Source organism: Agelaius tricolor, unplaced genomic scaffold (genome assembly GCF_023055355.1).
Source record: "Agelaius tricolor isolate 1412-34295 unplaced genomic scaffold, bAgeTri1.0.p SCAF_15, whole genome shotgun sequence".
In the NCBI taxonomy this organism is placed as follows: Eukaryota; Metazoa; Chordata; class Aves; order Passeriformes; family Icteridae; genus Agelaius; species Agelaius tricolor.
In genome coordinates this window covers 13,008,235-13,025,497 of record NW_027269275.1, presented here as the reverse complement: position 1 = coordinate 13,025,497, position 17,263 = coordinate 13,008,235, and the positions used below count along the sequence as shown (strand labels likewise).

General features: G+C 39.3%; 1 protein-coding gene and 1 long non-coding RNA gene across 13 annotated transcripts in view; one reads left to right on the top strand and one right to left on the bottom strand.

Moving 5' to 3' along the window:
- Positions 1-1,498: 1,498 nt before the first annotated feature.
- On the bottom strand, positions 1,499-6,197 carry LOC139596298 (uncharacterized). Its single transcript, XR_011681297.1, has 3 exons — positions 6,058-6,197; positions 3,963-4,011; positions 1,499-1,660 (listed from the first exon to the last, which is right to left on the bottom strand). It is a non-coding gene; the product is annotated as an uncharacterized lncRNA (long non-coding RNA).
- The window catches only part of SLC7A6 (solute carrier family 7 member 6), a 26,798-nt gene continuing 15,703 nt past the window's right edge, over positions 6,169-17,263 (top strand). For 2 of the 12 annotated variants that reach the window (XM_071440436.1, XM_071440435.1), the window contains exons 1-3: positions 6,338-6,479; positions 11,869-12,432; positions 16,269-16,394. In XM_071440436.1, the coding sequence (XP_071296537.1) occupies positions 6,353-6,479; positions 11,869-12,432; positions 16,269-16,394 (817 nt within the window). In that variant the 5' untranslated portion in view covers positions 6,338-6,352. Of the gene's footprint in view, positions 6,278-6,337; positions 12,433-16,268; positions 16,395-17,263 lie in introns of those variants that run through there. The other 10 variants (XM_071440445.1, XM_071440444.1, XM_071440440.1 and 7 more) reach the window with 10 other exon arrangements.

Sequence of the window (17,263 nt, the reverse complement as noted above, 5' to 3'; positions counted from 1 at the left end):
AATGTTACTGGTATTCAGAATGTTCATAGCCTGTGGGATTTCAGCTGAGAAAAAAAAGTACTAAAAAAATCTAGCAGTAAACTTTAACAAAAGCACTTTCTTCTGGAACTAAAGTATACCTGTAAGTGTCCAAAGCACAGCTTTCGGTGTTTTCAAAAGTTTGATTTATGGCACTTCACAGTATGTGACTGGGAATCTGAAAAGGCTTTTCATAGTTCTGGGGATCTTGCATAACTTGAGAAACTCTTGGTAGTTCTTAATTAGTCCACTATTATTTGCTCCATGGGACACTGTACACACCAAGTAATCAAGAGCCAAGTGGGGAACAAAGGAGCAAAGTGCAAAACACTCACAAATAGCCTGCTGAGAAATCATTTCTGAAAAGTTAGCAAAGTCAACCAGAATTTTAATTTTAGGGCTGAATGCCTTCTAAGAATAGCAAAGAATGGATTTGAAATTGGAACAACTATGCTGGCAGACAAAAGACTAATAAACCCATTAATAGGGCTATCCTATTTACTGCAAAGGCAAATGGACTGGCAATAAATCCCTACTCCTAAAGGTTCTTTTAGCATTAAGATATTATACCTCTCAGTTCTTAAGGTCTACTTTTAAATAGTGAGACATTCTGAAAATCTTGCTCATGGAACATGGAGTTCTTTGGGCAAGACCTTGAGTGAAAACTTCAAAGGTATTCTGATCTTATTTTGTGAAACAACATGGTTTTCTTTCTTTTACAAAGCTTGCTAATTAGAATTTATTTGTCACTCTTACCACATGCACACACTAGACTGTTCCCCTTAGAGGCAAAATGTATGAGATCAACATGCATTGGCATATTTGATTAGCATACACTGTGCAGAATCTATACAGAGAGATCTTTGAGATTATTTTTTGGAAAACTTTACTTTTGGATCAAGTACAACTACAGAATCCCCCAGAAGTCTGAAAGTTTAGGGAATAAAGGCTGTCCTGACTTCTGTTCATCCAACAACTGTTCCTACACTGTAAACTATTGTGTTATTATAAGCTCTCTAAGTAAAATAGCAGAGAACTTTTATTAAAGGTCCAAATTTATTTGTATTGTACAAACGTTTCAAGGTAATTCAGTAATTAAGAGAAAAGTAACAGGAGTGCACTACAAGCAACAATTGAAGAGTGGGATCAGCACTGATGGGGTTGGACTGTAATATTCTGCATTCAAAATGGCTCTGCTAAGGAACATCTGGTTGTATTTAAATGGCAAAGTTTGGACTCAGCATGATAATACAAACAAAATGATGACATTGGCTTCAGCCTCTAGTAACCAGCTGCTTGCAAACAGAGTGTCAATGCAACTACTGCTGAGTAGAATCAGAATCTCAGAATACTCCTGCTTTTAATCAGAGAGAGAGAGAGAGACAGGTACCACAAGTATATCAACAAAGAACTGACAATAATACAGGGGAATCTATAACAGAGAGGAACTTTACTGTTTTGAAGAAAGTCTGAGCAGTTGCATTAGAAGGCCAGAGTTACTTAAGATAAAAGAACAACCCAACCCAACAGATGTCTTTAAACTGCCTCATCCAGAAGAAATTTATTTAAATGCTGTTGAACTCAGTTACAAACTAAGGGCTTCATATTCTTCAATCATAGTACCCACATGCTAATTTGGGACCTGAAACAAGAAAAAAAAACTTATCCTTAAGATGCTATTTTTTACAGCTACAAACCCTCCCTAGTTTGTTTTTATACATAATTACTTTTAATAGCCTTCAAATTAGACATGGACAAAGAGCATAATATTAAAAAATCCCTGCAGTGTTATAAGACTTGTGAAACAATGATTCTGACTCCCATGTCGTTTTCCAGGAAAACAAAGAACTGTGATTCATTCATTCTCATTAATAAATAGCCAGATGCTCCTGAAGTAATTCAACATAGATAATCAAAGGATAGGGTCTCAAAGCTGAATGATTTAATTGTCTAAAACATTAAACACAAACCATCTGTTTTAAAACAAGTATTATGTTCAAGGGACTATTTTTTCCAAATAAACTCCCAAAATTGACTGGGAAAAATTTTATGTACTGCTTATTCCCCTTTTAATAGAGAAGATTACATGATCAAGAGAAATGTAAAATTAAAATACAAAGTTTATGGCATTAATCAAAATAGTGATAAAAAAGTCCTAGAGACCTTTGAAGTTTACCTGAAGATGGACATATTTTTGCTGGTGTTTTTTTGCCCTCCTAGCAAAGTTAACATTTGAAAACTTGTCCATGTTTTAGAAGACATCTATTCCCACTTCTGCATTGCAGCATGGACAGCACTGAACAAAACCAGCTTGCAATAATGTGCAACAAAGATATGTGTAAACAAATAATAAACTTGGTGAGAGTAGAAAAGGCAGTGAAAAGAAAAAGGCACCTGAAAGGCAACAGAACCAGATAGGACAAATAAAATTAAAAGATGGGATGTCAAAACTCATTTTACAATCTGTTTTTAAAAACTTTAGTATATAGAAACTAAGTTTTCCATAAAAGAAGGACTAATGTTACTCTTCAGAGTATTAAATAAATGCAGTTGCAAAAGACAGAGACATCCCACCGTTTCTGTTCCCTAAAGGGATATTTTCTACTACCTCCTCCTCTGCTCCTAGCTTACTCCATGTTTGTACTTATGTGATTTTGATGGTGAAAAACCAACCTTCATAAAAGTATTGTTTTCTGCCAGCTTAGTGAGCAGAACTGCCTTACAGAGGGGGCTGGGCAAGTCCCAGCACCGGTCAAATGCTGAAGGCCGCTGGAGTAGGAGGAGACATGGAGCTAGGAGCAGGGGAAGGTAAATATAGAAAGCTAAATTTAGACCTTTTTCTTTAATTGCATAGCACTTTGGTGCTTATAGTCACTCTCAAACCTGCTTAAACCACTTCCTGCAGAAATTTGTGTGATAGAAAGATGAAGGTAAAAACAAAGGGCAAACGATCAGTGAATTTGTTTTTGTAAACAAAGTCACTCAGCTTTAGCCAAAGAAAAGAAACAGGTGCACTTACATTTGTGTTTGAACTGATTCTCTTTCCTGAAATACATGGTTGATACTGTTTGTTGTTTGAAATCATTAAGGTTGAAAAACTAACAAAAAATCATGTCTGCTTTTAAGTGCTTATAAAAATTGTCATTTGCTGGGATCTGGCTAAACTCCCAGATTTACTGTCCTGAATAATTTTATGACGCCTGTGAATAACTCCTGTGTCAACAGAATGTACATTTCAAAACAAACATCAAAGTGGTCCCAGGACTCACTCTGTATGGTAGAATTTCTAAGAGAACCAGCACAAACCATCAAACACATGGCTGGAAGCAATATTTCCATCATAAGCTCCAAGCTGCAATGAGTACTGCTTACATTTACACTGCACCCCTTCAGTGCTGACCCTTAAGGAGCTCAGTGCATGCTCATTCTTCCATTAATTAAGTGCATGAGCAACACATTCTTGGGGGACTTATGCCGTGAGGATATGCTTAAACTCACCAGAATGACCATGTGAACAAGCACAAAGCTGATGTATAAGGTTTCAAATTCACTCAGATTTAATAGCAATTTTTACCTTGGTTTTGTTTCATGTTCTAAACCCATTTAATGAATATCGTGTGGGTTTGGTTTCCCATAATCTGATGCTATTTCAATTTGGTTTGTTCAGGGGTATTTAATTGGTTTATTCTTCAAGCTTTTTGAATTGAATTACATTTTCTAAGATGTATCTAGTGGCAATATTAGTCAGACACAAAAAAGCAGATAGGGCAAAACTCACAGACTTAACCAAACTCAGTCTGACTTTGTTCTCATTAACTGAAGGAGATAAGATCTTAACTTCATTAAATTAGTATCAGATAAAACCCTAGTGGAAACAAAATCTTTTTTAGCTGTTTTTTGTCTAGCACTTAGACAATACACACCCCTGTATAAACATAACTTACCAGTGGCCATTTATGGAGCATCAGGGAAGAGCCACACAATTTATGTAATCTGTAACAAGAGAAGAAATAAAGGAGTCCAGACTTACATTTTGCTTCCATAGTAAAATGGAAAAAGTAATTTATAAAATATGAACCTTACCAAAATGAACAAAAATATCTACCTGCATGATTGTTCTGAGGTTTGCTTCTGCTCACATGCAAACATTTCAGAAGCATTGTCTAGCCTTATGGTGCTGTCCTAATTTGGATCTCTCATACCAATCTCTGTGGTGTTTTAAGTTCTCATAATCCAGGTAGTGAACTTCTATTTTGAAACCCTCAAATGGGCACTTTTTCTAATAAATATTTTTCAAAGTTCTAAGGTAAAATGTCATTCTCTATACTTCCAGCATATGCCTAATAATTTGTTTCCTATGCCTTGTCTGTTCTCATATATTTCTTGTTTCTAAAGGCAATTTTATAATTAGCTCACATTTTATGAGTCCATTTTTTCCAGGAGTCAATGCTGTCTACAGAAGATTCAATCATGGGAGAGCTTAAAATGCAGCCTACCAACAACTGAAATCAGCTGCACTTTTACATTCACACTCAATCCACCTTTTGATTAACGTGTGAGACTGTTGCAAACACCCATCTACCTGAAAATCCTGCACTACAGAACACAGGGCACCAGCACATTTGTAGAATCACTAAGCACTATTACCATCTAATGTCTGCTTTCTGGTACATGTTATCTTTGTAACAACAATCAGTTTCATATTGTAAGGATTTGATTATATTCTGGGGATGTCATCTATGTTTTTATCTTCTATCAGTGCTGTATAAGTGGCTTAAAAACAAAGAAGTCGCCTATCAGGGCTGTTAAGCTCCCAGAAGGCAGCAGACTGGTTTTGTTTGTTGCTTTGCAACACTGTCAGTAGCCTCAGCAGGTAATAGATTTAGAATAGCTTGTATTTGACAAAAGCCAAACAAAGAGTTGAGACAAACATAATTAAAGAGCTGAGAAGATCAGGCTCCTGCAAATGAGAGTTTGTTTTGCTATGGTGCTATATATAGTTTAGAAATAAAGTCTAATTATCTTCTTTGTGTGCACTTAAAAAGCAAACTTTTAACAAAAAAAACCCCCATAAACAACTTTCTTAATTCATTTTTATCCAAACACAGTGTAATGAATATCTGGAGATCTAGATGAGTGCAGCAGTTGCTTGGTAGCTTGATTGTGACAACGAAGGAAAACAACTCCTTGATAAAACACACAAACTTTGAGAGAAGAAGCAGAATGGAAATCAGAAATGTAAGCCTTGTGGCAATAAAATTGGGCTCCACTATTGCATTTACTAGCACATTTATGGGTATGACAGTGAGTGCATGGTTCACCTTTCCCTTTTCTTTTACAGCCTTTTAATTTTTATTTGCCCCAAGATTTTTTACCCTCTTGAAAAACGTCATGTCTTACTTATCTGTGTCAGATGACAGATAATAACCGTGGCCCAGGGAAGGGAGGAGTAATTAAATTATTTAGAGTGAAACTACCCTGGCTCCTGAACCCTGTTGTCCTTCCAGGCACTGAACCATCCATCCCTTTGCCTTGCAGGGAGCAGTAAAAAGGCAGTGAAAGAACATTAAGAGGGGGCTGCGGCCTGGGGTTCCCTGGCTTAGGGTAAAACTATTAATCTGCTAGTGGAAGACAAGAAAGCTTTCATTACACCCCAGATAAATCTGCTGAATGGCCAATTCCTTACTATTATAATCAGGGACCACTGGTCACTTTTAATCACGATTCTGGGAAGTCCATTACTATTTTAACAAAGCCAAATTTTGGGTGTAGTAGCTATGCCTCTCTTGGAGGCTGGAACACACCAATGCTACCGTTCTATTTTCATTTCATATCGTCTATGACTGGTGCATAGGACCTATGGGTAGAAACCCAAAATATCACCAGATTTTAGGGTTCCCAGCCTCTCAGGCCCCTCAGTCTCGAGCCTGAGGGTCTTCCAGGAGGTGTAACTCATGTGGATGTAACTTTGTGCGGCCCGGGGCCCTCAGGGAGCGCGGTGCGAGGGCAGGGCCCCCGGCCCGGCTGGCAGTGCCGTACCGTCAGCGCTAGGGCTCCTCTCCATCCTGCCCCCGCGGGGAAGGGGGAGCCTGGTCCCCCGCTCCGGCTGCGGCGGGGGAGGCGGTCGCGGCTCCCCTCACCCACCGGTAGCGGAGGGGCCGACGCGAACTCCGCGGGGCTGGGGGGAGCTCCGGCCCGGCAAACACTTCCCTGCGCACCAGCGGGTGCCGGAGGGTGCCGCGCAACCCCCGCGGGGCCGGTGGGCGGATTTCGGCCGGGAAAGGAGGCGGTGACGGAGGCGGCGGGGCCGGGGCGGCGGGGCGGCGCGGCGGCGATGCCGGAGTGGGGGGGCGGGGTTGAGGGGCCGCCATCGCGTGTCGGTGGCAACGGGCGGGGAGCATCCCGAGACAGCTCCGCGGGAGCGGAGGTAACGCGGTTCCGGCCGGCACGCCCCGGGCGAGGTTTTAGCTTTCCCCTTTCCTTCATCTCCCTTGACCTTGAGGGAAAGCGGGCAGGGAGCGGCCTCAGTGCAGGGGCTGCGGCGGCACTGCCTGCCCTGCGGAGCATCTGGGGCGGCGGCTTTGGCGGTCCGGGCTGCCAAAGTGTGCGGTGGTAGCCAGATGAATGCCGTGTGTGTTTCTCTATCGTCCTTAAAGGGCGCCCCGACTCTGACAGCCCCCGCCTGAGGCGGGTGCCTGCAGCTACTTCCTTCCCGGGGCTGTGTGAACCTCGCTTATTTCATGAGGAGAAAGAGGGTCACCACTGCTTGTGGGGAGCGGAGCGGCCTCCGAGAGTGGCGATGACACCTCGGGAAATGCCCCCGCTCCTGCGGGAGCCCTCGGGCCGGCGGCCACAGCCCTGGGGTCACGCTTATGGCGACTCGAGGGTGGCTTTGTCAAGCCACGTGTTCCTTCAGTGCCTTTGGTGGTGGGTGCAGAGAGCTAGCACACCTTTTCTTGCTGACGTTCAGTAGTGATTTTGGTTGTTTTATGTGTTTTTAAACGGAGGGTATTAACTACAATCTGATCAGGTGCCACCTAAAGAGTACACATGGGTGTAGCGTGTGCCTTTTGGCGTTATTTTTCCTCCTTTGAAGAGGTTTCCACTTTTCTGCTCCAGCATGAAAAATAAGGTGAATTACTTTAACAAACTCTATGATTGTTCCTTCCTTCTGTCTTTACCTGTGGCTTATCGTATAAATGTCACCAGATCTTCCTCTCACTGCACCAGCCTCGTGCACTCCCAGCCTAAATCAAGACTGATCAAAGTCCCTGTTGTGAGCTTACCTGTGTTTTTTTCCTTGGAAATATGAAAATAATTAAAAATACGAAAATATTACTTAATTACCATACTGATAAACTATCAAGTGAAAAGACTGTCATAGTAACTTCTCTTTCATACTTTTTTACATGATAAACATACCTTGTCTTTTTTTTTTTTAAAGGATGTTACAACCAATTCTATTTGATCAAAAGTTTATTGGTAGGATTTCTTTTTTATTGTGCTAAAGATGGTGTGTTTGTATATGCAAGCACAAAATACTTGGTTGAACAAATCTTTACAGTGGGAATTGTTGTTGTTGCATGGGCTTCTTGTCTGTTAAGTGTATATATGGCAGGGCAGTGATTCTTCTCTCAGCAGAAAAAGAAAAGCATGTCCTAGACAAACTCTAAGCCTTTCCCATGTAAATGTTCAGACTGTGAGGTGCCTAAATATATACAGTGCAATGAATAAGCGTTTGCTCTGTTGGAGCTTAACTCCCTGAAGGCTTTGATGCTGTTTCCCTGTATAGAGAGCAATCCTGAATATTGCTCATGGGGCCAGTCATTGTGTTCAGAAATAGTAGTCTTACATCTGGTATATGTGAACAGCCAATGTAAAGCTGTGTTACTATGGGAGTTGTTTTATGCAATCAAGAGCTGAGGAAGACAGAAGCAAGAGCACCAGAAATCTTTGCTAATGAGCAGGTATTGTATAAAAGCACAGCAAACACAGTAAGCTTTTAGCAGTTTGGTACTTCACCTTGGTCATGAAATCACTTGCAGGTTCATCCCAGGTAAAACAACTGTCGGGTCTTCTGCTCAGTGGGAGAAAGGGGATCTTGGCAGATGGTTCCTCTTTCCCTCCCCTTGAAGGAGGCCCACCCTGTAATGCAGTGTTAGTACATTGCTAATTGCATGTTAACCTTCATCAGCTCCTCTGGTACCTGGCTGCAGTGTGATAGGCCTCACCAGAAGATACATTTTTGGTGAAACAGTGAAGCCATCCTAGTTTCAGGTCACTCTGCCCTGGTTTCATACCATAGCTTTCTATACCAACAGCAATCATTTCAGTAAAAAAAAAAATAAAATCTACATATATCAGCAAAAAGATTCCTCACAGCTGCAGTGATCAGCAAAAAAAAAAAAAAAAAAAAGAGTTGGAGACACTGTGTTGCACAAGGGTGAGCGATGAGGAAATCCGTGTGGGTTAGCTTGTGTGGAGGCAGAGCCCTGCATTAGCCATAGCACTCCTGTGGTCTCCTGCTGGAGGATGTTCTGAAAGTATTTTTAGCTGCTGTATATTAGGATGATTGTATGTTAGAAAATGTATACTATTTGTCTCTGGCTCTCCTCCTCCAAGCCTCTTTTCTGTTTCCACTGAAATAATGATCTTGGGACAGAATAATGGATTTTGATACATGTGTTTTTTCTCTGACATAGCTTCAGTTTTCTCTAGTCTCTGCTTTCCCTCTTTCTTGGTAAGTTTATTCCAAGTGGTCAAAGTTGCAGATTCTAATTCCACTTAAAATTAAGTGAAGTACTTGAGAGAAAAAACCTGCCAACAGTTTTGATTTTGTCCGAGGTGGTGGTAAGGCAAACAAGCAATTCTGCCCTGAAGGCTTTAAAAGGCATAGTAAACAAACAAGACTAGAGAGGAGAATGAAGTATCAAATCTCTATTGAGCTGTTGTACACACCTTCAGGCAAATCCTAGTTGTTAGCAGATTCCCGAAATTGGGAATAACAAAAGAGACAAAATTGGGAGAAAAGAGTCTTGGTTGAGAGATGTTGTTCTTTCCCGATGGAGATAGTAGGGCAAGAAACAGTCAAAGTCATGGGTAGCAAAACTGTATAGAGCTGCAGTCACGTGCTGCTGGTTGAGGTGGATGCATTGAATGGGTGACTGAATCTGCAGTTGCAGGTAATTAAATGCACCTCTGAACTCCAGACCATGAGGTAAATCAATCATGGTTACTCTTTGTGCAAAACTGGCTATAAATTAACACACCAGGTTTGATGGGATTTGAATTATTCAATTGACTTAAATCATCAAAATGCCTGAGTATTCCAAGTAATGTGTATGCTGCTGATGAATTTGTACTTTGGAAGGTGTTTAGGAGGAGACGGAAATGATGATTGCAATAAGTGAGCAAGAAATCCTAAAGCTGTGTAGTTACCCCCAAAACGGTGTTTTACATTCATGATCAGCTCTTAACATATTTATGCAGTTTTGCCCTTTGGCTGTAAGGGCTGAAAATGAACATGGCATGTTTTCAAATGGCAGCTGGATGTCATAATAATAGCTGTAGTATTCTTGTTTCTTCTGCTGACATTTGTTCAGGGTGAATTGCCTTCTAAAAAACATTTGCAACTAGTGTCCTGTCCTGTTCTTTTCATGGAAATTAAAAGACTCAGTTTGGAGTTGAATTATATTTGTATGGGTCACAAGTGCTTTTTTAAATCCACTTCTTACAGCCAAATTAGTCATGAAAACATCTGCTTTGATTACTTGTTCTGCTGTTTTGCAGAATTTTCTGATGACTGCATGATATCTATAATTGCTTAATGATTATATGCATTTACAGATAATAACTTCCTCTTGTGAAGCAAACAATCTTGTGAATTTATAGAGCACATATATTTTTGAAAACTTTGCTCTACTACACCACTAACGCAAAGTCAGGCAGTGGTTGCAGTTGAATTTGGCACAAGGCAGATGGAAGAATAAATAACAAGAGAAACAGGTAACAACTGCTGTGAACAATTTACTTTGCTTTTCCTTTGCAGTCTTGCTGACACTAATCCATAGAAACTGTGGGGATGCCTCTCTTCTAGTTAATTTTGTTGGGGTTGCCTCATTATAATACTCAAGCTTTTAAGTTCTGAAATGGCAGTGATTAGTTTCTAGAAGTTTGAAAAGAATTTGTTTGATTATAAGTGTGAAATTTGATGTCTTCTGATGTATCTGTGATATTTGATGTTGACTCATATTAATGATAAAATCTGTATTTAGTAATTAAACATCTTTAAAGTGTTCATGTGGAGTATTGAGGGGAAAATAAACCAGAAGGCATCCAACTAAACAGATTGAGGGTCTCACTCTGCATTATTTAAAAGAACACAGTCTCTAAAGATTGATGAGTTGGAGATGAATGATGTAATATTTCTCAATAAAAAATTTGTACTCCATTTCAGTAGAAGTTACTTCTTTAATTGATTGAAAAGAACCTTTGTAATTTTCACATCTTCATTCTAGTTTAGGGATGTCTGGTCAGATTCTCTGTGCTTTAGTATACAGGTATTGGCTTTATGATAGAGGAGGAGTATTCTCTCAAAAAAGGTGTGCCTGCAAGAGCTTGTATGTTCATATGTTACTAGATGCACATGTAGTTTGGGTGACTGCATGTTGACCTTTAAAAATTCCCATATTCAGGTTTTTTTGTTGTCACAGTTGACAAGTTTATTGTTGCATTTAGAAAACCTTTTGTAAAATTAGTGTTACCCCCAAAGAAGCATAAAATCCACACCACACTAGATTAGCTGCTAATTGACCCAGATTTATTCTAATTGACCCAGATTTTCATTTTTTTTCCTATTCTATAGTAAATAGCTGAAGTATACACTAAAGGCTTAATCAGGGACAGGACAAACGAATAGTTATGAAAATAATTCTGGTAGATATGTAGGGCCTGGTTTTTTATGCAACTAATAAGCTAGTGATCTTGTGTAAAATGGGTCTTATTCAGAATTATCAATGTCTTCTTGAGCTGAGAGATTTTATTAGCAGTAACTTGCTTTTGGAAGGCATGGGAGCATTTTCTGGAGACTTCAGAAGAAGGGGGCTCTTTTCCAGTCAGTCAGTCAGTTCTGAAGCAGAGGAAAAAAGCTAATTTCTGTGTCCTTAGATACTGTTAAATACAACTGCTAATGGAGGAATTTGGATTGTGGGTTTCTATGCACGGTCTGTACTTTTAGATAAGTGAGTGATGAGGCAGTGAGATCTGGATAAAGAGTTTGCAGAGGGAGGGAAGAGCTTGGTGTCAGTAAGAGGTCAAGGCTTGCATCAAGGGCGCAGTGGAGTGAGGAGCTGTGCCTGTGGCCCTCAGCAATTGATAACATGTTGCTAGATCATTCATAAATTACCTGTGTAAGCACAGGGCTTGGATTGGTAGTTTTGGTATTGCAATACATCTGTGCTCGTGCTTACAACTTCCATTTTGGTCTTGCGGTGCTTCCTGATCTATAACATCTCACTCTTGTTCTTTCTGGTCTTTCTTCTGATCTTCTCAAGATAGGAGACCTTTAATTCTGTCCTTCCTGCAGTTTTGTTTGTTTGTAGCAGTTTTGGTAGCAGTTCCTCTTTCATTCTAAGTTATATAGGAATTTGTCTCTTGGCTTGTCTGGGTTGGTTCTGCTGTTTAACTGTGCATGAATTTGACTTTGTGTAAAAAGAACCAAACATGAAGCAACAAAAGGAAATATCTTAATTTATATTTGTAAGTCATAGGGTAAAAAGGTGGAAAGAAGATTTTGCAAGAAAGTCCTGGGATAAAAAAAAAAATATTTCAGCTGTCTGTATTTTGTTTTAGATTGTGATTTGGAGTCGTGGAGAATTCACAGTCTTACCACAATGGCAGAAAGGACAGATTATACAAAATCACAAACTTCACTGGCTGAATACAGCCCCGTCAATAAACCAAAAAGGACAGATCGAAGTCGAAAACAGGACGGAGACCAAAATACATTGCAACTGAAGAAAGAAATATCTTTAATAAATGGGATAAGCCTCATAGTAGGCAACATGATTGGTTCAGGTATCTTTGTCTCGCCCAAAGGAGTTCTCATCTACAGCAAATCTTATGGATTGTCTTTAATAATTTGGGCAGTTGGAGGGATATTTTCAGTCTTTGGAGCTCTCTGCTATGCTGAGCTTGGAACCACTATTACTAAGTCAGGAGCCAGCTATGCATATATCTTGGAGTCTTTTGGGAGCTTCATTGCTTTTATTCGTTTGTGGACCTCACTCCTGATTGTTGAACCAACTAGTCAGGCAATCATTGCCATCACCTTTGCTAACTACATAGTCCAGCCTTTCTTCCCTTCTTGTGACCCTCCATATGTGGCTTGTCGTCTCATAGCAGCTGCTTGTGAATGTAAGTATTTATTGAAATTTACTCTGGTAAGTTTTTATCCATGTTTTGTTAAAGGTGTTTTATTAAAACATCTTACCCACACTCAGAGTTCGTACATAATGGATGTGCAATGGTTTGAGTTACAGTGGGGAAAAGAACAATTCCAGCCTGAGAAACCTGCAGGTGTTCAGTCAGTGATGGACCATTTTCTCATTTGGAAGCAGAACAAGGTGTTGAACTCTTCCAAGCTTACTTACCTGGCAAAAATGGGGGTAAAATTTGTTTTCCCTTGAGAGAGATATTTTAAATCAGACCTTGGGGTACTCTTGGTGTGGTCTTAAGAGCTATTGTAGAATGGCTCTTATGCTATAAATTCTGATGTATTTTGGTTTGCAATAATTTCTCAATGGTTACATGGTTCAGTTACTACTCTGGTTTCAAAAAAATCGTTCATTCAAGATTATTCTTTATACTTGGGTTTAACTGTATGATCAGTAGAGCAGTATGTGTGGTAAAGCTGTTTTGAAAAGTGGAAATTTTGTATGTACATAAAATTGAAATATTTGTATTCATATAGTTAGTCAATATAGAGGAACAGCTGCCCACACTGTTCTGCTGTATCAAAATAATGAAACTGTATGTTTGAATTGTGTGTCTTATTTAATTTTAGGTGTTTCCTATTAAAAGTGTTTATATACATATTTTACATTTCCAGTAAACAGTGAAAAGTGTATTTCAGCAAGTCTGTAGGACAATGCTTTGTGATGTACTGATCCATTGCTGTGTGCTCTGGAGGCTTTTGACACGATTTTGTATCAAAATGCTAACGCAGAACTTGGACTCTCTTACTGCCAACAATATGCTGCAAGGATATGTGCTGCTTCTAGCTGGTTCCTGTTTGAGGCCTCCTATGGAAGAGTTCTAATGTTCAAATTGTCTATAAAGGATAAGGAAAGGGAAATGACAGAGCATTTGTACTTTGGATATTTGACCTTTGTAATTGGTTATGATGATTGCAGCTTCCCTTCCATTTTTGTTATTTTTTACTGCTGTGGAAGCATTAATTGAGAACCAGGTAGGGGGGAAAATAATCACAAACTTTTTCCAGGAAATCTGTCAGTTTAATCAGTTCTGTTCCCTCCTTCTTCCAAATGAGTGAAGGGCCTGTCATGTCATGTTCACATTCCTTAAGCAGGTATTGTCCCAAGGTGTCTTGGCACAAATGAAGGAGTGTGGGAGAATCTCCTCTTCCATTTAAGGTATCCCCTCACTCTGAGGGCTGTTAGCCCTTATAAAAAGGAGTTGCTTAAAAAGCAATAAATTAAGACAAAGTGATTAAATTAAAATTATTATATAGTAGGTATAGACAAACACTTTGATGTCCTCTACATATGCTGCTAATCAAGAGGATTTAACACCTCTTTTTTTAGTGGAGACACATGACAGCAGGATCACTCTCAGGCAGGTGGAACAATTTACTTTAACAGTCAGTTTTATGGTTTAAATGCTTGTTCTGCCTTGCTCTGAGTGTCAGTGCTAAGACTCACCCCTGCTCTACGGCTTCATTTAGCTGTTAAAGCTTAGACTTCTCCCTGTCTTGGCACTGCTGAGGTTGTTTGTCACATCCCTAGCTCTGGATATGATTAATCCCTTTATAATGAAGCTGCTGGGAGTGGAAGTTAGGTTAGGTACAGATTGTATGTGAGACTGGGTGGGTTTGTTGTGGGGTTTACTTTTAGTTTTGTTTGTTGGGTTTTTTAAATTTTAGTAATAGCAATACTGGAGCTAGTGTGAGAACAGTCTTTGTGTTATACAGCTTCACTTTGACAATCATTTTGGCAGTGGGGTGTCATCTGGTGCTACAGAACTAAACTTGACAGTTCTCAGAAACTTTAAGTGGCTAAACAATAATTAAATTGAAGAAAACAGTATTTTTAGCAAAAGAGAGGTGTTGCTTATTCAGAATATTGATAACCTTTCTTTTTTTTCCCTTATAAGGTATCAGAGTATCATTTCAACTGAAGTAGAGACCAAGCCCTAACTCAATAATTAATCCCAATGAAAGTTGCTTTAAAAAATATGGCAGAAATAAATCCAGCAAGCAAATACTCCAGTCCCTAATACTGAAGAGCAGAGACTGAGCAGAGTTGTTTTTTTTTTCCTGAAGGCTCTTTGGGAGCTGCAGCAGTCCTGACTTTTGAAATTTGATACGACTGGGTTGTTTTTCCCCGTCATCTTGCCACACTCAGTTGAAGCTCATCCAGCTTGTCCAGACTGTGTAACATACTAATGCTGTACTTATCTGATCATTACCTGTCTTTTTGTAGCTTCTAAAAGTTACTGTTTTCAATTTGGTAGCTGTGCTAAGGTCATTTTTATCTCAATGGTATCATGGTATTCTTGGATTATGGGAAGGAAATAATATATCACATCTTTTTATATAATTTTTATTTACTGCTACCTTACTCCTGAAACAATCAAGTTTAGTTTTTATTTATATGCATATTTAAAATACACGGTACAAGAAGATTCTATGGAGATAAAAAGTACAGTAGTATATAAACATTTTTTCACTAGCTAGAGAGAAAACTGAGATTTGGGAGAAACACAGTTTCCAATACAGAAGTTTCAATTATGTAGTAATCATTTAGCTAAGAAAAATATGTACCAAATTAGGATTTTGTTAAATAAAGAATACTGAAGATACTGAATCCTATTTAGTAGGAGTTCAGGCAAAGGTTGTCTGGCTCTCCACTCCAGAGAAAGGTAATGAATGCATAAGCAAAATGTTGAGAGTCATGAGAACTGTCTTGGGGAAGTTGATCATGTGAGTAAGTTTAGTCAGCAACTACAAAATATTTGTGAGATCTGAAAGTCTCATTTCAAGTTTCATTGCAATCTTGTGAAATAGGTCTGACTAATTTATTTTGGGATAGAGGACTAAAGGCATTCAGAATGCTCATTGCTTCCTACCAGTTTGTGAAAATGCAGACTACTGTTGTATTAGCTGTGAGGCACATGCCCTTTAGAGCCACAGAATGGTTTAGGTTGGAAAGGACCTTGAAGATCATCTCGTGCCACCTCCCTGCCATGGGCAGGGACACCTCCCACTCCCACAGGTTCCTCCAAGCCCCATCTAATCTGGCCTTGAACACTTGCAGGAATGGGGCACCCCCAGCCTCTCTGGGCAACCTGTGCCAGTGCTTCATGACCCTCACATGGAACCATTTCCTGATGACACCTAGTCTAATCCAATCCAATCTAATCTAATCTACCTTCTTTCTGGTTAAAGCCATTACCCCTTGTCCTCCCAGTACATGCCCTTGTAAAATCAATATGTTCTCTCTCCATAATATAATTCAGTAGAACTGTAAAAGAGTATTGAATCATCTGTAAGCATATTTAGCATTGCAGCTACTCCATGGATGTTGAACTCAACCTAACAATGAAGCATAAAGAAACCTTTTCAAACACTCTTTTAATGTTTGCCCAAAGGAATTTCTAGATAATCTTTCATTTATTACAACAATATTGGTACATTGAAATTAATTATTTCATGTAGCAGTTTCTTTAGTTTCAGGGTAGTTGCAGAGTACAGCTGATGAGGGATAACATTAGGAAAATGGGCAGAAAACAGGAAGGTACTTCCTTCTGTCTGTTGAAACAGTGTTTAAAACTGTTTCCAACTGTTGGAACCAGTGTGTTTTCAGTACCCAGTGTATTTGGCTTAGTTTAACCTAAATAATAGTATAACAAGTCAGTGCATATTTAGATGACAATTAAAAGCTTTGAAAAGTGAGTTAAACTGAGCATTGCTCAAATAGTCTTCTAATTTTTCCTTTTTCTTCCTTCCCTAGGTCTTTTAACATTTATAAATTGTGCCTATGTTAAGTGGGGCACACGTGTGCAGGATATATTTACTTATGCTAAAGTCGCTGCTCTTATCGCCATCATCATCGCCGGACTTGTTCAAATCTGCCAGGGTAAGCTTGTAGAATTGTAGCAAAGGTTTGTGCTTATCAATTAAGCTGAGTGACTGATCTAAGGACTGTGAACTACCCCTGTATGTTTTATGAAATGCCTCAGTAAAAACAGTATAATACAGCCACCTTGAAGAGACCCATAATACCAATGTTAGGCATTATCATGATATGGTGTCATGAGATATCCATCTTATCTCAGCTGACTTTGAACTTGGTAAAAGAAGGTAATTGACTGCTCAGCAATGTTGTGTTATTTACAGCCTGCAATACAGAATTGAAAAGGAAGTGAAAACAGCAATACACAGAGACAGCAAAATCCAGTGGGAGTGGTGAAAGTTACAAATTTCTCTAAGGAACATCCCTACTTTATAGTGAGATCAACTGAATATTTTTTTTTACAAAATGAATCGGTGGCCTGAAAGTGTCTGAACTTAAGGCACAAATGTGCTAAGAATATGTAGGTAGATTTGTGAAGCTACAGCTCTGTTTTTGTTCAAAGCCTGAGTTCTGTTATAGCTGTTGAGAATTAGAAAGTGTGTGTGTTGGGCATTATGCCTTAAAGTTAAGAGAAATTCTGAACTTAGTTTTGTTCTTAGCCCTTCCTTTGGGAACAATTTGTTGGTGTGTTAGCTTAAGAAAATTACCATGTGCTCAAAGCTGCCATAAAGGGCTGTCTTTCCCTGGCAATCTGACAATTTATGTCCTTTGCTCTAACTGGTTATTATTGAAAGTTCATGAGCAAGATAATTACTGTGAACCAATCAAGAATATGCATGTGTGAGCACCATAGTCCTTAGCACATCTGCCCATCCCTTTTTCGTAGATACCAAGCTTGTTCACATCTGATTTCTTTGACATTGTCTCCATTT